Source organism: Archocentrus centrarchus, chromosome 3, assembly GCF_007364275.1.
Source record: "Archocentrus centrarchus isolate MPI-CPG fArcCen1 chromosome 3, fArcCen1, whole genome shotgun sequence".
NCBI lineage: Eukaryota > Metazoa > Chordata > Actinopteri > Cichliformes > Cichlidae > Archocentrus > Archocentrus centrarchus.
The window spans coordinates 5,871,030-5,893,952 of NC_044348.1; the positions used below are offsets into that span (position 1 = coordinate 5,871,030).

The following is a 22,923-nucleotide window of genomic DNA, read 5'->3' on the forward strand; positions in this document are numbered from 1 at the left end:
AACTAAACTAAGACGGCTCCTGCATCTGGACATGTGCAAAAAAAAAAAAAAAAAAAGGCCCATATCATGAAGGAATAGGCAAAAATCTGTGCTGCGAAACAACCAAACTGGCTTTAAGTTGGAGAACATCTGTCTTCATGCTGGATCACGCAGCATAGGTAGATGTTTCCCCACACATGACTGTTTTTATTAGAATGCCTTTGTGTGTTTGCAGCTGTATTTATTTACGGTTTGGGAGGCTGGAAAGCAGCTGCAGTCTCACCTCGGCCAGTTTGTAGGGAACGATCAGCTTCTCTCCCACAGTAACTGTTTTCCGTGTTGTCAGGGCTTCAAACAGCATCTCTTCTTTGACCTAGAGATGATGGTGAGAAACGTGTTGTGTTGTTTGTGCTGAACAAACAATGTAAAACAAATAGGAAGTGTAGTTGGCAGCTTCAAAGCATCTGACTTTCACAAGCTAGACATGCATTTAGATGACATGTAGAAATAAACTCTTGAGGAGCGTCATCTACCTGCAGCAGCTCTGACACAACAGGCAGCTCCTCTGGGTTACAGATGTCTATTGAGTCATCCCTGTAGGCTTTCTTCTTGTAGCGGATGTTACCCAGGTGAAGGATGGCCGACAGCAGAGAGAAGATCCTGAAGAACAGTTAGAGAAGCATTCACGGGACGCTGCACTGGAAACATACTGTCTGTTCATTTCAATCAGTGGATATCTGTACATTACAGTACTGGTAGTGATAATGGAAGCTGTGGTGGCCTGCAAGGTCATTGTTTATAGTATAAAAATAAAGTAGGGGAAAGTACAGTCTGATAAAGTAAGAGGAAGCAGATGAAAAGCTGCTGAACTTGTATGACAGAGTGAATGAGTGTCAAGTGGACTGTATAAACAAGTGACAGCACAGGTAAATAACTCATATGGGATCCCCCCCCCAGTCCTTCAGGGACACTGTGGGGATTGCTGTCTGTCACTCACTGTTTGCGCGTGGCAGGAAGAAAGCCCACCATCTCCATGGCCAGCTGAAGCCTCTCAAAGTCATGCTTCAGGTCCTCTCCTTCAACAGTGAAGCAGTCCTACCAAAAAAAAAAAAAAAGAAAAGCAGTTTCTGGGTGTTATCAGGCCTGCAGCAGCTGTTATGACACAGTGGCCGGGAAGCCAAAAGGCCTAATAACAAGCTACTCTGAGGTTCAGAAGAACTTAATTAAGACTGTTGACATACACTGTGCCTTAATGTTTTCAAGGTTTACAGACTGACTAGCAAATACACTTAAAGTAGTTTTTTTTTTTTTTTTTAAGTTTATGTTGTAGCTAAAAACCAAAAACAGCAAAATTGCCTGAAGCAGACACAATGCCTGACTCACACTGAAATAAGCATCACTTAGAAGCTTGGGGTCAAAGAAAACTGCAACACTTGAGCCAGATGTGCAGAGCAGCGAACGGCGGCGTGTACAGGTTCTGCTCATGTAGTGGAAAATCTGCTTGGCCTCCACTTTAAACCAATCCACAAAAATTTGGCGAGCAGAGAAGCTGAGAGGAAGAGCCGTTTATGGATATGCCTGCTTTTGAGAATGGATGATAAACTAAACTAGCAGCGTACCACATGAACATACACTGAAGTGGTTGCAATGGTGCAAGCTGTCAACATAATAGGACTAAAGTCATGATGTCACTGAAAAATTAAAAAAACAGCTTTACAATTCCATGTATTAAATAACAGAAATGTTATTTTTAGCAGCTATAAGAACATAAGGAATATACTTTTGGATAAATCTGGACTGTTTGTTTACACGAGCTTTCCCCAGACTAAAAACATATGCTTTGATGTTTAGTGAAGTACGCAGTACGTCTCTAAACTGCATACACCCACCATAATGTGAGCTCTGCTCTTGCTTTATGGCCTCATTCCACTATGGCTGCAATAATTATCACAAAGCGTGCCTCAGAAACACAAACACTCCAAACACTGAGACTCCCGCTTACACCAGTGCGCCTCCTCCTTTGCTTCCTCCTCTCTCTTCCTTCACAGCAGAAACTCACACTGGCCTATTAGTGGCTCCGGTGTTACATTTCCACGACAGGAAGATCTACATTATGTGAATGTTGCTTGTTCAAACTTGAAGTTCTTTCCAATGAAAACAGTCAGTGTAGTAAAAAGGTGTTTAAAGATTCCAGATGTCATAAAAGATGTCAGTCAAAATACAGATCATCACTTGTCTACTCACAATGCAGTCTGGGTATATTTATAGCATTTCTTTTCATCAGTGTCATGAACTATCTTGCAGTATGATCATTATACAAACAAAATGCAATCAACTTGTTGACATGGGACTGCAAAATTACTGCATTAATAAACTACAACTAAAGGCTCAAGCTTTCCATTGACTTCCATTCATATCAGTATAAAAGATAGTCTAAAGTATAGTATAATTTTTAATCATTATTAATGCTTTAATACACCCCCACTCCCACAAACACCCAGCACCAACACAAATGACAAAAGACCTTTTTGATCATTGACATTCTTCAATCCAGTGTTTCCACTGTTTAAGAAATGATCAGGTAACTTTCAAAGGTATGAAAAAAAAATGTGTATAAATATGCTTGATGCTACAAATGGTCTGAACACAAAATTACTTACTGATTTTCTGTAGTACATGAAGGACACCAAATTCAGAATGGAGGATGGGGTACTAGAAACACTGCACTGGTCAATGATCAAAAATATAAATGTATATATATTACAGCAACACAGGCAGCTACAGTGGCCAGGATATGAGTAGACATACCACCATAACTCAGAAGCAGTACAACGGGGGAAAGCAAAAACAAACAAAGGTAAAATAAACACTCCCCAAACCAAACCAGGAAATATCCAAAAAAGCAACAAACTAAGCAAGGGAATCACAGGAGGGGGGTGGGGGGGGTGGGGGGTATGCAACTGTGCAGAGAAAGTGCAGCTTCAGCTGCAAGTGCTCAGGTGACACAAAATCTACTGGCTGAGTTTTCTGCAACATGTGCAGACACACGGACGGTTAAAACACGGCTGATACTGACCGGCTCACTCTCACAGTAACTCTCCCAGTGAGGCTGGTGGGGTGTCTTTGACATCTGGAAATGTTGAGGCAGAGTTTATAGGAGGCAAGACCAAGGTTAGATAGCATTCCAATGACAACACAAACTACACTCTTAAACATGTACACAGATTTAAGTGCGACCAACGACAATGAAAGGACGTGCTGTTAAGATACAGGCGGTGGCTCAGTTCATTATAGTCACAAAACATCGAGTATTCACAGTCATACTTCAAAGCATACAGGCAGTGATGACAGAGACAAAGAAAGAGCACTCAGACACTAAAACTTAATCCCTTTATGGCTGAACACATTAAGACACTAAAGCAGGTGGAAATAAGAGGTTGTGGCACACAAGCACATTAAGGCTTCAGTTCAAATTACTGGCTTTACTTTAAATTTAAATACATTTTTATGCTTCGTTTTTTAGCGCCTAAGAAACGACTGATTTCCACCAACATACAGCCCTGATTCCAAAAAGTTGGGACACTGTGTAAAATCACTGCAAGCCATTCAAACCTTATATTTTATAATTATCAAATATTATAAAAGTTTTATATACTTTTTGCTACCATTTTGCATCATCTCTTCCAAAATGAGCATTAATGGGACCAACTGCTATATTTTTTTAATGTCTTCCATTCTTACTTCAGGAACTGTACTTAAAGTAGTGAGCCATGCTGCAGGAATACATGTAGACTGTGGTTTTTGCATTGTCTTGCTGAAATAAGAACTTCACTGAAAAATTATCGTCTGGATGCCAGCGTGTGTGGCTCCACTACCTACAAATCATTCAGCATTTTCATCATAAATGTTGATGAACTTCAGAATTTTGTCAGAAAAAGTGTTCACTTTGCTTCAGACATTCACTATGTTGCCAAAGTATTTGCTCGTCTGCCATCACACACACACACACACACAAACTTGAGTAACATCCCATTCTTAATCCACAGGGTTTAATATGATGGCGGCTCACCCTTTGCAACTATAACAGCTTCAACTCTTCTGAGAAGGCTTACCATAAGGTTTAGGAGTGTGTTTTGGGGAATTTTGACCATTCATCCAGAAGCACATTTGTGAGACACTGATGTTGGACGAGAAGGCCTGGCTCACAGTCTCCGCTCTAATTCATCCCAAAGGTGTTCTGTCAGGTTGAGGTCAGGACTCTGTGCAGGCCAGTCAGTTCTTCCACACAAACCTCACTCATCCATGACTTTACAGACCTTGCTTTTTGCATTGGTGTGCAGTCATGTTGGAATAGGAAGGGGCCATCCCGAAACTGTTCCCACAAAGTTGGGAGCATGAAATTGTCCAAAATATTTTGGTATGCTGAAGCATTAAGAGTTCCTTTCAATGGAACTTAGGGGCTGAGTCCAGCTCCTAAAAAACAACCCCACAGACAGCTGCTCTACATACTGTTCTTGAGCTAATCTGAAGGCCACATGAAGTTTGGAGGTCTGTAGCAACGCAGAAATTGGCAACTTCTGTTCAGTGAGCGGCTCAGCATCTGCTGACCCCGCTCTGTGATTTTACATGGTCTACCAGTTCATGGCTGAGTTGCTGTTGTTCCCCATCGCTTCCAATCTGTTATAATACCACTAACAGCTGACTGTGGAATATTTAGTAGAGAGAAAATGTCAGGAATGGACTTGTTGCACAGGTGGCATCCTATCACGGTACCACGCTGGAATTCACTGAGCTCCTGAGAGCGACCCTTTGCTTCACAAATGTTTGTAGAAGCAGTCTGCACGCCTAGGTACTTGATTTATACACCTGTGGACACGGAAGTGATTGGAACACCTGAATTCAATGATTTGGATGGGTGAGTGAATACTTTTGGCAATACAGTGCATCTTAAATGAGCTTGGGCCTAGAGAAGGCAGCAGAGTTTCAATGTAGTTTCTTTGCATGCTGGAGCACTGATGGTGGTTTTCAGAAGTCTTCCAGTGTTTTGAATGCATTTCCTTGCTCCTCAGTACAAGAGGTTCTGCCAAATTATCTGAATCTTATATTATGTACAGCAGAGTATGAAATCTCCAAATTCTTTGCAGTTTTTCATTGAGCAAGTTAAACTTAACTTGTTAATTCAATTACTTTATTTTTTTGGAAACAGGGTTGTTGATGAGGTATAAAAAAATAAATAAATAAAAAATAAAAAAAATCAACATGCCGGCACACTGTTGCAGACATGAAACCCAAAGCAGCAATTTACAACCACAGACTTAATGTAGATTAAAGTAATTATTGCATTTCCAGATTGTAAGCAGGCACTGCTGCAAAAAGCAGCATTTGCACTAAAGTACCAGATTTGAATCATTTAACAGAACATCTGCTATCTGCCTCATCTGTGCATTCGGAAAATTTTCAGCATATAATCAACAAGGCTCAGTGGGGGTGTCCTTAAGTGCACCTCCTTGGGGAACTTTGTTCGTTTCAGCGCCGGTACAACACAATGCTAATGTGACTTTTGAACATCAATTTTTCACCTTTCAAACATCTGTTTTTCATTTCTGCAAAAAGCTTTTCAGAATATGAACATATATAAGTTGCCACGACTGCAGAGTATGCAGGGTGTAAACAAACTTAACTGTGTGAACACGAGAAGCTGTGAAATCCGTGCAAGAGCTCTAGCGGAGTTTTTAAAATATATTTACATGTGGTTCCCAAAATAGACAAAAGGGAAAAGAGATACAAGAAAATATGAGGGCATGAACAGAGTCCAACAGGTGTGTGTGTGTGTGTGTGTGTGTGTGGTGTGTGTGTTGTGTTGGCGCGCGTACGTGTTTGCATGTGCACATCAGTGGCTGGGAGGAATGGAAGGAATTCCCTGCTCTCTTCTGCGTAGGCATAAAGATTTTGGAGGAGGGGAGCGGGTCGCTGGTCGTCACCGCGTGCCTGTCAAAGCTCAGAGGCGGAGACACAGCAAGTTTTACAAAACGTCCACATTACATATGCAGACTGTGTATTTGTGTGTTTGTCGTGGCTTTGTTTCATGGTTATGTGGAACCTGTTTGCCTTGTGGCCAACAAAATGAACAGAGACCAGGGATGAATATGTTTTGTTGTGTGTGTGTGTGTGTGTGTGTGTGTGTGTGTGTGTGTGTGTGTGTGTGTGTGTGTGTGTGTGTGTGTGTGTGTGAGAGAGAGAGAGAGAGAGAGACAGCAATAGTGAAGTTATAAAGATGCATCACTGAATGTGTAAAGTTAAAAAAACAAACAAACAAACAAACAGGTAAATCAAGATTGACGTGCATGCAAAACCCACACACACGCAGCTATACCCACAAAAAGTCAAACTGACAAGCACACAAATGAGCACACTGTTTGCCTCTGAAGCAGCTGAGATATTAGACAGCTCTGCATGTGAAGGGCGGATCGAGAGGGACTGTACAGGACGTGTCAAAAAACAATTTTCCCTGCGTGTCATGATTCCCCGTTTTCCTTTTTGTGGACACACACACACACACACCGACATGCTGATGACATTCACGACTTTAAAAATAAATGTAAACGATGAAGAACATCATAATACATGGCACAGCTAGTATAAGCTCAAATAAAACATGTTTACTGATCTCAAGCTCTCTTTTGTTGTGCCTCATATGCTAAAAAGGTCCACCTGACTGAGGTAATGGTATTCTTCAGGCTTCTTGAGGTGAAAGGCTTTCCTCTCTTCTTCACTCGCTCCTGCCAGCAGGTAGTAAAACACATGGTAGTTTCTTTAAAAAGGAAAGAAAAGAAATTCAAACTTAACAGCTTTATTCTTTTTGCAATAAAAAACACCACATTTATTTCTTGAAATGTTAAGAAGTTTACCTCCAGCTACAGATTTGCTATTACATTTTTTTTTTTTACTGGCATGGAGATTGTTACCTAAATCCAAAAACAAGCTTTCAGCAGGCCTTCAGTTACTGTACTAACCTTCGTTATGAACAGGTTCAGTTTTAGCAAACTACAGTGGCTTTCAGTTTTTTATTTGTAAAAAATGTTTTGAATCATGTATAATTTTCTTTCCACTTCACAATTGTATACCGCTTTGTGTTGGTCTTTCACATTAAATTCCAGTGAAATATATTTATGTTTGTGGTTGTAATGTGACAAAATATGGAAAGTTCAAGGGGTATGAATACTTTTGCAAGCCACTGTAACTAACCGGGATGCAGAACTTTATTTGTGAGCACGGCGAACTGCTGACACTTAACAACACAGTGCTTTGCATGTTATTTTGAAAAAAGCCTTGCAATGTTCAGCATGGCTGAATGTCAGCAGGCTAATTTTAGCATTGTTTCATTCATTTTCATCTCAGAGGTTTCATCATGTGGTGGGCAAACTGACATGTTGACTTCTTGGCGAACCACATTCTGCAGAAAACTACCTGCTACTTGCTAAACCGATGCTTCAGAGAGGAATAGAATTATTAGTACCACAACAACTCAGTTACATTAGTTTATCTGTGTGTGTGTGTGTGGTGTGTGTGTGTGTGTGTGTGTGTGTGTGTGTGTGTGTGTGTGTGTGTGTGTGTGCATGCGTGTGCGTGTGCACACACATTCTTCTTCTGACTGAAACGGGATGGTTAGAGAGACCGAGATTTCTCTTCAAATGCACAGATCACACAAGCTTATGCAGTCAACACCTACCGCACTGCCCTGCTTATCCAACACATTATTGCTAGGCCCACTAATCCATGTCATAATTCAAACTTTGGCAAACTCAAATAGATTTCTGACATGAGTTCGCCCAGATTCGCATTTTCTTCAAAAATTACAGCTCCAGTTTTTTTTTTTGCGATATATATCCAGCTTTCAGAAAAACTTGCTTTTAGTGTTATAACCATGACTCAACATGACTGTATTAAAACTCCAATATGGACAATTTTTGTTGACATACTGTTCGCATTCCAGACATTTGACATCTATTTACATCAACTAAGGAGGTTTGTTTTTGGTAGCATTTGTGTGCGTGTCATTCTGACTGTAAAACACCATCACTTAAAAGGTTTTGAATGAACTCTGATAAAACTTTGTAGGGGTGTAGAGTGGGGTAATGTTAACAATCATTCATATTTGTCTTACATCCACCAACGTCTTCAAGGTCAACTTCATGATTTATTGATCGAAAATTGACAAAAAGCCTCATATCTTAGGAACTATGATTCTTACATGTGTGGTGTTCATTGTCAAACTATAAAAAGCACAACATAAAGATTTTAAATATCATGCCACGTTTGACCTCTGACCTCTCCTTGAAAGTTAGTAGATTGATCTGAAGGTCAAAGTGATAATAATGCTATATAGAGTGATTTAAAACTATTTCTTAATGCCATTGTTTGCATTGTCAACATATATGCATATAGGGAATGTTATATGGGATTCTAAATATCAGTTCGTACCCAAATATCATGCTACATGTGACCTCACTTTTACATTTCATATCTGCCTTTCTTTAAGTTGACCCCCAAAATATGTTACATCTTTAAAGAAATTACTGTCAACTGCAAGAGAATGAGCTGCCCAGTTAGTTAGAAATATACTGCAGTATATTATAATATTAAGTTCAAGTTATTCATGTCGTTATTTACAGATCGAAACTCATTATCCATTATCTACTCCTACATACTGTTTGTGTAATCAACATCTGCCACGCTGCCCTTAACTGATTTTACTGATATTTAAAAGTAGAGAGTGAGCTGCCTCGGAGGAGGTTTGCACACATAGAGCAATAAAGCTCATTATTATTATAATGAGCTTTATTGCTCATTAAAAAAGGTACATGAGCTGTACATATATCATCTTAGATTGATGCATATATGTTTGTTGTTACTTCACAACCGTGCCCTTGACTTCCTGCTCACCAAATGTACTTTTGCTGTGTGTATCAGGGCTTTGATAAGAATCTGCATTTCTGAGATGTGCTTACCGTTCATTGTGCTCTTGATAGACCAGTCTTGACTTTTCCAGGAGGTACTTCTCCACATATGCTCTGTTTAAAAAAAAAAGAAAAAAAAAAAAAGAGCAAACTAAAAGTGAGAGACTTTAAAAACATGATTTAAGAATTTAAGCATTTGGTTCTGGCTCCTTACCCTCTCACAGTGCCGCTCTCCTGGTAGTTCACCTGAATGAACTTGCCAAAGCGGCTGGAGTTGTTGTTGTGCGCTGTCTTTGCATTCCCAAATGCCTACAGGGAAAAGAAGAACATGTGGTAAGATGTAAATGAATAAATGCGAAAGGCTACATATTGCATACAGCATCTTACAACTGTCAGATCTCTGAGGTCAAGTTCAGAGTCCACTTTAGGTGTGGATCATTTGTTTATGGATCAAGTACACAGAGTCTCTGGAATGATGCCAAACATTGTCTTGAAACACTGTCAGTCTGGATGCCGCAGAGCAAGCTTTTCCTCTAACATAGTTTCAAACAGCGTCAGTCCGAGACAGATTAATAACATGTTTTTAGGATCTATTAAAGCCAGAGGCAGACAAATTGCCAGAGTGAGGATGAAGGAGCTGTGGCCAGCGGTCCTGATGGAAAAAAAGAGCTCCTCAGTGAGTAATGGGATCCATGTGGCTGTGTGGAACATGTGTAGCGGTTGTGCTTTAATAAGACAGTCCAGTATTTCCCCTCACAGCTCTGTTTATGTTGTATGGCTGCCTGAAGGGGAAGTAGTTTTTTGCCCTATATAAACCCTACAGTTATTTGCAGCTCTGCCGCAAGTAAACAAATTCCTCAGTGAATCACTTAGAGCCGTCCTGAGCTCTCCGTCTATGAAACGGGAAAACACCCATCCCTTACCCCACCCTTCGCCCACGCCACTTTCTAACTTCCCAAATACGCAAGGAGGAGGCTAATGCCGAGCTAATGTGCAACACTGTGGGGGCTCCGAGCTAAATGTAATCCACAAATTTAAGAGGTTCATCCATTACCTTTTTCCTGCATTTGAAAACTATTATGTTGTTTTGTTCCCGGGTGGGCCGTCATTTACTAATAAGGCTGCTGCTATGCAGTACGGATGGCAACGTCAGAGCATAGTTACCTTTTTCCAGTCAAACAACAAACAGGGCGAAGCATCATGAGGCAAAGCGGCACATTTCCTCTAATCTTCCTGAGAAATGATCAGTCATGGGTGATTTATGGCACGCAGTCTGCTCCAGGAACAATGCCCACAGGGTGTATAGTTAAAGTTAGATAATCTCTGAACATATACTCTGTATAATGCAGAGACAAACAAATCAGGACAATTGTATTCAGTTGAAAACAAGTCCAAATAAACTGAAACTCTATTAATCAGACCAACGCTTTATTGCCCAAAAGCCTCTGAACATTTGGCTTCTATCCCACTGAAGTTTATGGACAACATCCATTAAGATGCTTTTGGGAGTCGTGATAATGGAGAACTTAGGACATGTTGGCCTCTACTGCTGGCTGATGCTGCCTCAAATGACCGGATCACAGCTTCAAACTTGCCCCTCGTCTCTGACTCACAAAGCAGAAGAAATCATTAAAACAGGCAGACACAGTGGAAAAAACACATTTAACTCCACTGTCTGGACAAAGAAATGAGCATATGAGGTCAAACTAAAGCACAGTGATATTATTTCACATCCCAGAATGTGGATTTCAAAAATGTGATGCCTCCCAGAGGAGCTGGTATGTTGTTCACCACTCCATCTGTCTCTGAACTGGCTAACCTGCCTGATTCAGGAACTCCAGGTCAGACGAGGACAGACAAACATCAGTGAGTGCCCCGGAGTAGTAAGAACTTCCTACTGGACAGCTTATAGCCAATAAAAAACAAACCCAAAAGTATTCATGCTGCTTCCAGAGTGAGGAAAAGCAGGTCAGACAGGCCAGGTACTGGACCTTTCAGTGCTTTTTGTTAACATTCAACATTTTGTGTTGGGCTGGCAGGAAGCAGGATGTGGAATAACTAAAAAGATGATTTATATTCAAGGACTGTGTTCATCCACCTGGTCTTTGTAAAAAAAAAAAAAAAAAAAAAAAAAAAAGATGCATCGCTGAAGAAGACATTTTTATAGCCGACAGTTTGTATTCTTTCTAAACTTGGCTAACTCCATATCAACAGCAATAAAACACAAATCTCCCAACAGAAGAGATGATGGTTATAAATGAATTCTGGAGAGAAGGAGTTTCTCACCATGGACATTAAGTTCCAATGTATAAACGCAAAGCAGAATGTATAAGTCATCAGTCAGAGCCAGCTGTCATTAGATCACCGAGCAACTTCCAAACATTTCTATTTCTAAGAATACAATGCCATAAATATTAGTCATAATGGCCTTTACATAATCAGAAGAATTTCCTGAACAGCAGCAGCAACACACCAATCTGCAGTAACAGCCCAATAGAGAAAAATCAAACTGTAAATAAACTGTGTGCAAACATTTTTCCACCCTAACAGACATGAATGTAAATTAGCAACAAGGCAAGCTCTACTTTCAGAAACTTGTTCTCAAATGCAAATATTTTACTGCACTCTTGCCCTTTCCACCTACACAAACAGACCACAATAATGCAAATATGTTCTCCAACCTTCTCGTATGGGAGGTGTAGAAGTTATTCTGGGAAATCCAAGTCAATAACTTAAGCTCAAGAGGACTGGAAGGCAAGCTGAGGTAACAAGGGCCGAACCCAAAAAAACAGCAATAACAAACCAAATAACACATAATATGTAAAAGAATTATAGCACATAGCCTGACAGCAGAGGATATATCAGGGTAATTTTTTTTCCTTCCACATACACTCAAAAGACACCAGGACTAAAACTGTTTGTACAGACATGATTCGAACCATTCAGTCACTCCACTAGGTCAACAATATTATTCTTGGCTTCAGACCATAGACTGAGCCAAAGGCAGCCCAATGACAGACTTGAGATGGTGCCAGTGTGTTCTGGGTGTAATGTGTCCAAATACAGGCTCGGTCAAAGTCATTACGGGGAGTGCAGACAGAGAGGATGCCACAAGGATGATGTTATGCTTTAGTAAGTAAAGCTTACTTTAAATACGAGGAAACCTTTTAAATAAAGTCTTTTAAATTGCATCTTTAAAATCAATCTACTTTTCCATTGCTGGAACTCTGTATTTGTGTAGTGATTATTTCACAACCTTTAATCATTTGTGCACCTTTGAATCAGGGCAGCAACAATACTAATTTTGATCGAGCAGAATTTTTTCTAGAGTCAAACGATGCAGTATTTTTAAGACAGATATCTATGCCGATATTTTGTGATTTAAAACTCTGATATAGTTTGTAACTTTCCAAACATGGGGTTTGCTAACATGGAAAACCATGCAATTTCAACACTTAGAACATGGTTGAAGGGTGTTTCTCTAGTCTATTTACTTTTTAAATTTTCATTTATCAGCCGTTAAGAATGCTGATACCAACAGGCCGACAAATAGCCAATATCAGCCAACAAGACCACAGATAAATTGGTTGGGATCTTCATTTTAAATATATTAATCTCTGAGGCCTTTTGCACATATAAAGCGAATCACTCACCATCCACAGATTTGATTGAATGCAAACTTTCCAGACTTCGATTGTGTAGGTAACCCTCCAATGCATTTCCCTCCCAGTCCTTTTCAATAAATCACATTCACTCCTGCTGGTAGTAACAAAACTCACTTTCCTTAAATTTAGCTTAACTCAATACATCACTGATGTTTTTTGCAGTCACTGATATCCATAATCTCTGGTCACCACACCAGTACTAGTGGTGTGGTTTTTGTTTTCAAACATTTTATGATTACTTTCAGCTTTTATTTAAACTTTTCTGCTCACACAGTAACTAAAATTCATGAACTCTCACTTGCAGCTGACTTAAGACTGGCCCTATGCTATGTGTTGCATTGATTTTTTTCCTTCAACACCAATGTGCATTTTTAATAACTTTTTTAAATAACTTTAAATAACTTAAAACCCTCTGCTAAGACCTATAAAATTATCATGCAGTGTATCAGTAGTATATCAATAAATAATGTAGATTAGGTGCAAACCCAATCTGTCCAATCTTTTTAAAGAGGTTGATGCATCTCAATCAGTACTAAATATAATTTTGCCAAAATGAAGATTTAACTGTGTTAGTGGTATATTATGTAGAAAGTTATCTCTAGCAAATAAGTAAAAAAAAAAAAAAAAAAGGAAGTTTGGCAATAGAAAAAAGGATTAGGGTTCCAGTTCTGCCTGGAGGTAGATGGAGGTATTAGGTTTAAATGCAGTCTCTAGTGAGGTGATCAGTTAGACATTGTGCCTTGTATGTTGTGATTAAAGCAGTGTGGAGCCAAGATGCATAGCCTTTAATCATGATGATGACTTCATTAGCAGCTTCTTGAGAGAGAGAGAGAGAGAGAGAGAGAGAGAGGAGAGAGAGAGAGGAGAGAGAGAGAGAGAGAGAGAGAGAGAGAGAGAGAGAGAGAGAGAGAGAGAGAGAGAGAGAGGAGAGAGAGAGAGAGAGAGAGAGAGAGTCCTGATTCGAGTCTACAGAGAGCTGGAAGTGTTTTCAAATGAATGGAGGGGATCACGCTAGTTTCTCAGATAGAGAGTGGAGACAAAAGAGTGCTTCATTTGACTCACAAGGATTATCTTTTAGCAAGTCATCAACTGCTTAGGGGCAACAAGTACATTTCCACACTGGGTTATGTTTAGAGGTCATGTGACAGCATGGCCCCAAAAATACACAGAGACACTCTTTGTCTGATTTTCAAAGTGCCTCAATGAAATAGGCAATGACATAAAAAGAGCATTCTTCTAACTTATGACAAATTAATTTAGGGAAGTGTCACCAAATTTTCTGCATTCCTTCTCTGACAATAGCTACAGAGAAAATTACTAAATTACTCGAAGTGTTCTGTGTGTCAGTGTAGTATTGCTCATTCATCCTGTGCAGATTCACATCCTTTTTGGAGCCTACTACCAGGCCAACTCATCCACCACGCTAAGCGGACAGGACGTAAACATGATGCGAAAGAGCGGATGACTTGGCCCGATGTGTGTCACAGTGTGTGTGGGCAGATAAAAGTTCTCCAGAGACCAATTCATAACCATGCCCCTTGTAGCCTCACACCTTAAAGCCGTGCTCGGCACAGTGGACTGTGGTCACAGCAACTGATCTGCAGCCATGGCTCCCAGCTAAGTGAAAGCACAGTGGGATGTGGGTACTGAGAGAGGCTGCAACTATCAAAAGCAATGCACTACAAAATATCTGAGGTGGGACATGTGCAGGTTTATCTGTCAGCCTAAAACCTTTAAAGGGCTTTTCATGTCTGTGTAATAAAAGCAATGGATAGTTACCATCTTATTCACCATCTGACTGAGTTCAGATCCTCTTTCACTTAAATCTTTTTTATCTGGGTGGTGCAGGATACTTTGTACCTATACTGTCCAGCATGGTTTATTCACTACTACAATATGAATATATTTTGACTGACATGAATTTATTTATTTTACAGATTTTTTTTTTTTTTTTTTTTAAACACTGTGCACTGCAAGGAGTTGCTACTTGTCTTTGGATTTTTGGATAGCAAACTGAATATTTTTGGAATTAAAATGGGATGCCATCAACTTAGAAAATTATAGTGGACAAGGCAATTTATTACCACTTTGAGATATTTTATATACCTAATTATTAATTGTCCAATCAAGAAAATGATTGTCAAATTAATCAGTAATGAAAATATATATTTTTTTAGTTGCAAAAATAATGCATCAGCACAGCCAACAGCCTTTGTTTGGTTTTAAGCTTGGTATAAGAGAGCTTTTTGAAGCAGTTATCCATATCCTGTTGTCACAAACGGCGTGTTCCATAAATCCCCACCATTACTAAGATTCAAACACCCACAGGAGCAAATCTGATGGTCTACTGAAATTAGCAATAGACATTTAGATGTTAAGATTGGCAGGTTGTGCAACTCAAGCTTGAATTAACTGCCAGAAATCCCAGCAATTCTTTGCTTGCGGTTTTTGAAAACTGTGGTATCCAAGACAACTTCAGCTTCAGATTTGGTTAAAAACTGCAGTCTTATCAGTTTATACTAGCTAACTGTGTGTGTGCGTGTGTGTGTGTTTGTAACAACATGTAGTTTTTATATAAAAGCTGATGATTATCATACTAGTCTATAGGTAACAAGGAAAAAGCAGATCAGAACGTCTGGACACAATGTAATCAAGTATTTGCACATTTGCAAAGGGCCACTGGTTCGGGGATGTTTTACCAGCTTGTAAAAATAGATGACCAATATTACATTTTCAATTACATGCAAAATGACATATTTTACTATATAAACATATCTTCTTACAATATAACTGCAACAAGTAGTGCATATCAGTCAAATGTTTCACAGTAACTGAACCGAAGAGGCAAAGCAAACCCAAAGAAATTCTGTTTACTTTGTCTGGTGGCCAGATTCTTTCGTTGAATCAGCTGTGAGGTAACCTTAGAAATCATATTTCATTGGCATGAAGAACTGTGACAGTGGGTGGCTAACATGTCAGCATCTCCACTGAAAGAAATGAACTAAAGCAATGCTGGCGATGACATCTTAAGGAGTCGAGAGTGTTGTGAGATTTCTTCATTTTCATTTTTTATTTTGTGCTTCAAATGCTGTTTAAGCATAATTTTGAGAAATGTGACATTTCAATCATCAATATATTTACGCCACACAAAAAAGGCATCCCTGAGCTAGCTTTGAAGCACTAGTTTATTACATTTGGGGTGATACATGGTAAACCTGAGCATGAAGCTGTCGATTTACCGGTCGAGCTACATTTCCCACTCCCATCTACGGCGACGAGTTCTGGGTAGTGAGCGAAAGAATGAGATCGCAGATAAAAGCGGTGCAGATGAGTTTACTCTGAAGGGTTTCTGGGCTCTCTCATAGCAAAAGGGTGAGGAGCTCAACTATTCAGGACAGAGCCACAACTCCTCCACAGAGAAAGGAGTCAGTTGATGTGGTTCGGTCATCAAACTAGGATGCTTTAATCACCTCGTAGGTGATGTGTTTTGGGCATGTCCAACTGTGAAGAGGCCCTGGCATATACCCAAGACAGGCTGGAAAGGGGCCAGCAAAACTGGGGCACGAACTACATACACACAGGCTGTAAACATGTTTATTTTGGCTGTACACTTTTAATGGGATCAAACTGCTTTTGTAACCAGCCTCAAGTGGCCATTAGAGGAACTGCAGTTTCTGACACACAAAAATAGCTCATTTGTGTTAAGCTATGCTTGCTTTAACTTTATATTTTATGGACAGATATTATATCATTCTTTGACATAAGGCGACTAAATGTATTTCCAAGAATATCAGAGAAAAAGCAGCAGCCTTTTAATCAGAGCAATGCATGACTGAAGTATTTGGCTCAATCAGGAACTCCTCCCGTGTTAGTAAGAAGGAAGTAAACAGTCGCAGCAAGGGAGACGAAAGCCAGACATAATAAAAAAATGATAATTGCTCTTCAGGACTCCTCAATTATTGGAGGCATCTCTCATATAATATAAACGTATATAAATAGCTGCATTCTTAAATTACTAAGATCCCTCAACTCTACTCAAGCTTGAAATCTGCAAATTAATTTCCCATGATATTCCATGAGTTGCAGACCTGTGTATCCTCAGGTTGTGTAAGCAATTCTCCCTTATTTCATGGTGACTGGAAAGTGGGACTCCAAACGAAAGTCTAGGAAATTGGGCAGATCAACCAATGACATGCAGGATACGCACATGTTAATGCATCAAATTCCCATGTAGAGAGCATGCAAAGACCCTCATTTAGCCTAAAAAGAAGGCCTGAATGCAATGAAACAAGACTTGAATTTTTAAAAAATTTGAAAATTTAAAACAGCCGGTGCATCAACACACAAAGATCAGGCCTGAAGTTCAATGTCAAACCAGACCCATCTTCTTGCTAGTCATAACCTTAAGAAATGCTTCCTCTTGGGCCAAGGAGTCCCTGCAACCTCAGTGGGTGGCAGCATGTTTACTAGCTTTCTCCAGCAGAGAGTCAGCACAGAGAGTCATTCCTTATCTGCAATAAAGACCTGTGTGTGTGTGTGTGGGGGGGGGGGGGGGGGGGGGGGGGGGCAGCTTTCTGTGAGTGGCTTCTCTGGCATCTCATCCCCACTTTATTTGTGTTTCAGTGGATTTCACTCTCTCCCCCACACGTCACAGATACCAGCAGGGAAAGAAACAAATATATACTACAAGCAATGGCAGCTGTTCTAATTCACCTTTGTACACCTGCAGTTAGAGGGTCAAAAACTTAGAATATCTCTAAAGCGGCCTGAAAACCGAACAACCACAATGAAAACATAATGAAATGTCCAGAGGACCACAAACTAAACAGGAAGAGTGTGAGACAGAGAGCAGACAAAATGCCTCCGAGAATGACTTATTCAAAACAATAACAGCAGTCAATGAATTTCAAGTTGCTCCATTTTTATTACTGACCCATCACTTACTGTCTGTGAACTGCACTGAAGGGAAAGCTAAAAAACAAAAAAAACAAAAAAAACTCAGGATTGCTTCTGTTTCTTTTTGGTTATTGAATGTGTGTTTGATTGTTTTAAATAAAGCTAAAATCACATCACACTTTCCAAGTGCCTTAAAACACATCTGATTATCAAAAATGAATTGGTAACAAAACTCTCAAATCCCCTCTTTGCACACGCACCAACACAATGCTAACACACACACACGCGCACGCGCGTGCACACGCATGAGGGTGATGGATGAGGTCTCGCTACATGAGACTGAGCCTTTATCCAGTCATAAGCTCACGATCCCAAAGAACTAAATTCAAGAAATAAAACTTGGTGTATAAAGTTTGTGTTTCCAGCCCATGGAGCTCCTGAAGAGTTACAAAAAGTAAAATAATGGACTGAAAAGCAGTAGCTTCCTTCGACATGTAATTATTAACAATTGGCTCTCTTATATATGCTTTTGCAAAATACTAAAGGATGAGAGGTGATATTTCAGGTGGCGCATTGGTATCAAGATCATTTTTTTCTACAAATGTAACAAAATCCCTGTCATTTAGCAGTGATGCATGTAATTGCCAGTGCTTAGTTGTTGGCCTATGTCTCATAATAAGTGTGTGATCAGAGATAGTTAATATCTTTATTTCATCTGTCCTGTGCAAGTCAGATTTGGGGGATAAACATCACTTTTTAATTCCTCAAGGAACTGCACAGCTCCGAGCAACTGAAATGGATACTGAACAGCACTGAATATGATTTGATGTCATTGAATCATATTTTAATCCAATATGTCACTGTTTTCCCCAGTTATACAGATTTTACTCTGTAGTTGGTGGGGTTAAAAAAAAAAAAAAAAGACATGAATTCATCCACATTTTAGAGAAATTAAATTGATACTAGGTCCCAGTGAGACACAGCAGCATTAACTGTACCTGCAACATGTCCAGAAAATATCTTCCAGCTTAAGGATCAACTATTTTAGAGCCATTAGATTGGGGGGAAGGGGGGGGGGGGGGGGGGGGGGGGGGGGGTTGTTAAAATGAAAACATTGTTCTTATCTTCAGTCATTCACCTCAGTTGTCACCTGACAGATTGCAGTTTCATGGGGAAAAAAAAAAAAATTCCTCAACTGAACTTTTGGCCCTGTGTCACACAAGAGTGCTCAGTTTTCATGAGAAAAGGGTTAATGCGGAAGCGCGAGCCATACAGGTGGATTTCCTCAAACCTAAAGGGTGCAAAGGGTGGCAGAACCAACGAGGACTGGAAGATTCTCGTTTCAGCACCAACTTTACTACAGTCATTGGTCAACACCAGAGTAGTGTTTCCTCATGGTTATAAGATCAGGTAAATGGGACACTTGCAAACTATGGGGAAACAGGTGTTAAATCAAGATAAAGCCTACAGTGTGGACTCAAGTATTTTCCATGTCACGTATTTAGTTAATATGGAATGAGGAGGCAGTCATGTCAGATCATATCAGCTTAAGGTTGAAACAACTTTGTCCTTCCTCTTTGTTCCCTGTTTTAATTACAAACTCCCAACACTCAGTTTATCTATAGAAATAGTTGAATATTAACAGTATCAACAAATTCCTAGCTCAGCAGCAGTATGCTTTATTCTGAAACTGAAAACTAATGCAATCCAAAGGCTTTCAGGTTTGAGCCTGCTGGGTTTCTCCTGAATTATCCATGAGCTGGAGCATGCACGGTTGTCTCTCTCTCTTTGTGTTCACCCCGTGATGGTTACCAGTGCCATTTTGGGACAAAGTGGGTAGAGCTAACGGATGGAAAAGAAAAATAACATTTTCTTTTAAGGCCTGTTTGATATTCCCCTCTCTGGGGCCCTAACGAGGCAATCACACAACTTGACTGGTTTAGCTGTCAAAAAGCTCATAACTGGTCATGGAACTGTACTGTATGCATAAACACTAAGGGAGTTACAGTTTTCCTAAACTGTAAGATTTAATAGTTGTAAAATTTTAAACATCTCACTATCACACAAATACCCTGAAAGTAACCACAGAACCAAATCATTATTTAGCTTGGTTGACTTAGTAACTTGGCTTCATAAATGAATATTCAAATGTGTCCACTCACCTGTCAAAGAGGTGGGTGAGATTGATGCCCTGAGCTCATAAACAAAGACCGATTTACATACATGTATCTATGCTTATCTGGATGATTGTGCTACATTTAATCATTATTGATAGCGTATCATTAAATGGCAGTTTTTCTCCAAGGGTCAAGAAGCCCTGATTGGTATAAATAATGCAATAATTCCTTGAGTTAGTAGGTGCTTAGCTTTGGTGCTTGCCCTTTTTATGTGCAAAAATATTATCTCATAATCTGCAGTATGTCAAGTAATCCACCATGAAAACTACAGTACATATTTAAGAGATTTAAAATAAACCTTCCATTTTTTTTTATTATAACAAAGGGGTTAAAAGCACAACTATTTAAATTGAGCACATGCAGCTTGTCTTCACCATTAGCTTTAAATAGCCCTTCCAGCTTGCTGCAGCTGATGTCTGATAGTCATGAAATGCTGTTATTCCTTCCACTCAGCCCACAGATTTAGCTCAGAACTCTGAGTCACTCCACCAACATATAGAGGAACAAAACCTGATTGTTGAATCAAATATCAGACTGACCACTGCACCCACTACAATCATGATCTTCATAAAGAGTCTCAAAGTAAATTAGCCAAGAAATCTGTAAGAACTGTTCCAGCAAGTAGACCTGAAAGGCCAAAACTATAATTTGTACTAAAGTGTCATCTGTTTAAGCAGAGTATCCAAAATTTAAAGGTGTCAAAAATCCCCCCCGCCCCCATCTCTCTCTTGTCTCTCAAATATACAGGAGCAGTAACTGCCGACAGACCCGTGTGCACTAAAGGAGGCAAAGCTATCAAGCTGCATTTTTATAAGGAGAAAATAACTGGCAAATGTGTTCAGGGAATTTATCATTTGCAAAGTCAGGGGCAAGAAATTTAGTTTCACTTTCTATACATGGACTTTATCCAGACAGCCTCAATGAAACCCATTCAGAAAATAAACCACAGGCTAACCTGAGCTGGCAAACGATGTGGAACAGGGCCGACTGGACCACAAGGTCAGCATCACTGGCAATGACATGCACACACTTACACACAGAGTTGCACTCAGACAGAATCATCCTCAGCTTGAAGCTCTGCCAGCACACTGCAGCACTGCAGACATGGGTGTGGACTCGAGAGAAGAGCTTTCAATCAAAACACATCCCAACGTGCTGCACTGAAGACTCAGTGCCGTTAAGCCGCCAACCAGGATGCTCAACTGATAAGCTAACATTAGCAGAACAATCAGATCAGCACAGTTTATAGGTTAGGTGCACAAACACAAGTAGCCCTATCAATCTAATGGCCACAGAGGCAGCTGGAAAAGCTGATAAGCTTAATGATGAATCTAGATTAAAATAAACAAGGCTGATGATAGATTTATGGCCATACATTTCTCTCCACATGCAGAATAAACTGGATGACAGCCCAAAAGCAGCAAGAAGCTACAGCAAGGCATGATTTTATTTTATTTTTTTAAAATGCCTGCAAAATAAAAATTTTGGTTAATATTATTACAAATAGAATTTAAGAGATGCCAATCACAAAATGTTTGTGTTACATACATGTGAAATTAAAAAAATATATATATATATTAATATCCACCTCCATAATCCAGTATTTTGGTGGCTAAATGTGTCAGTAATCTAAAGACACAAAGAAAACCTGAGGAAGAAAAGGGTCTGCCACTAGTGGAAAGGTGGAGGGATGAAGTCAGTCAGTTTGGAATACCACTGTGACCAACTGGTATTAAAAAAAATATATATTTTTTAACTAAATATACAAGCCTCTCATGATGTAACAGTTTCCACAGCAAAATCCCTCCACATGCCACTCTCCACATCCATGCTCTCTTCACTGAAAATATTTATTGTAATGACTGGGTGGGGATAACCTTAGGTTCAAGTATGGCTGTGACCAGAAAGGGGATGTGTGAGTCAATTTTCACACAAAGTTTTTTTTCCTGGTCACCATGTTTGATTTACAGATGAGGTGTGAATCCAGAAAACAGGACGATGTGAGACATACAGAGGATTCTCTAGAAGAAGTATTTCACTGACTCATATCCTCTTGAATCCAATGTAACTAAGAAACTTTATTTCTGATCCATTACTAATATTTTGAATGCAACATAGTGAACTGCTTACTCACTGTAAATTCTCACTAGTTTCGATTCCAGCAGCGGTTCTTACTTTGTGAAACCCTCTAAAAGGCATTCTCAAAGTTCTCATGCTTAACATTTGCCTGAACTGCAACCTTTACTAAATGGACCTTGTTAATTAGGTGGCATTCCAGTCAGTGTTGAGCTTTGATGATGACAGAAGGTTGAGTGACCTGAGTCAATTTGCCTGCCTGTATAGGATGTGTTTGACAAGCACTAAGTAAATGTGCTCAACCATTAGGAAAACAGGCCTATCTTTTAGAGCAAACACAAATTCCCACTCACTCCAGAAGCCCGTGTCAATATGCATTTTGCCAATGCCAGCGAGCTGCTTGGACAACCCGCTGCAGCATCTGAGGCTGCAGGTCCCCTGCTCATACTAACAGGGAGCTTGTTTAACATTAGCTTTAGTGGATGAAACACTGGCACTTCTTTACTTAATCGTAGGCAAGTAAAAAAATCCTTAATCTAAAATCCTCCTTCCCACTGTGTAAAAGTGCAGGGGCATGTTCAGATAAATGAACTGTGGAGAGCAAACTAAGCAGCTATGAAAAACAAACTATAACCTATAAAATAACATACATTCTGTATGACATAATTAGCATTTTACAGTTGGTTGAGGTACAGCTAGACAAAGGCTAAAACTGAGGCATTGTGGGATGACTGACTGGCAAAGAAAAGCTGTGCTAAATACATTTGTATTAATTAACTGAACCAACCTTTGGCCTAAATACTGGAAAATTTGAAGTTACTGACATGAAACCGATGTAGTTAAAAGCCAAAAATCACTATTTTGGTTAGTCTGCTACTTACAGACACCTGAAATATGACAAGGAATGTTAAACAAGCCTAAAAGATCTTTCATGAGCTATTTTAATTCACAGAGTACTTTCAAAGAAACTGAAACAGTGAAACAGAAGTACTTGCAGCCAAGGCTTAACACCAACAGGAAGAACAAACCTGTTTTTGTACTCTAGACATCATTATGTATGAGCTCTTTTCTACCAGACATTTGATATGTCACCCAAATAAAGAGAAATAAAACATATTGTCCTGTTTTCCAAAGACAGAAAGTGAAACACAAACTGACAATAACAGAAGATGG

At 39.6% G+C, this 22,923-nt stretch overlaps 1 protein-coding gene across 1 annotated transcript in view; it reads right to left on the reverse strand.

Annotated features, from left to right (window-relative positions):
- The window catches only part of myo9aa (myosin IXAa), an 81,305-nt gene that overhangs the window by 39,888 nt on the left and 18,494 nt on the right, over positions 1-22,923 (reverse strand). Inside the window, 7 exon segments of the mRNA XM_030718640.1 lie at positions 263-352; positions 513-639; positions 977-1,074; positions 3,056-3,109; positions 6,691-6,790; positions 8,988-9,050; positions 9,151-9,245. Of these exon segments, the coding sequence (XP_030574500.1) occupies positions 263-352; positions 513-639; positions 977-1,074; positions 3,056-3,109; positions 6,691-6,790; positions 8,988-9,050; positions 9,151-9,245 (627 nt within the window).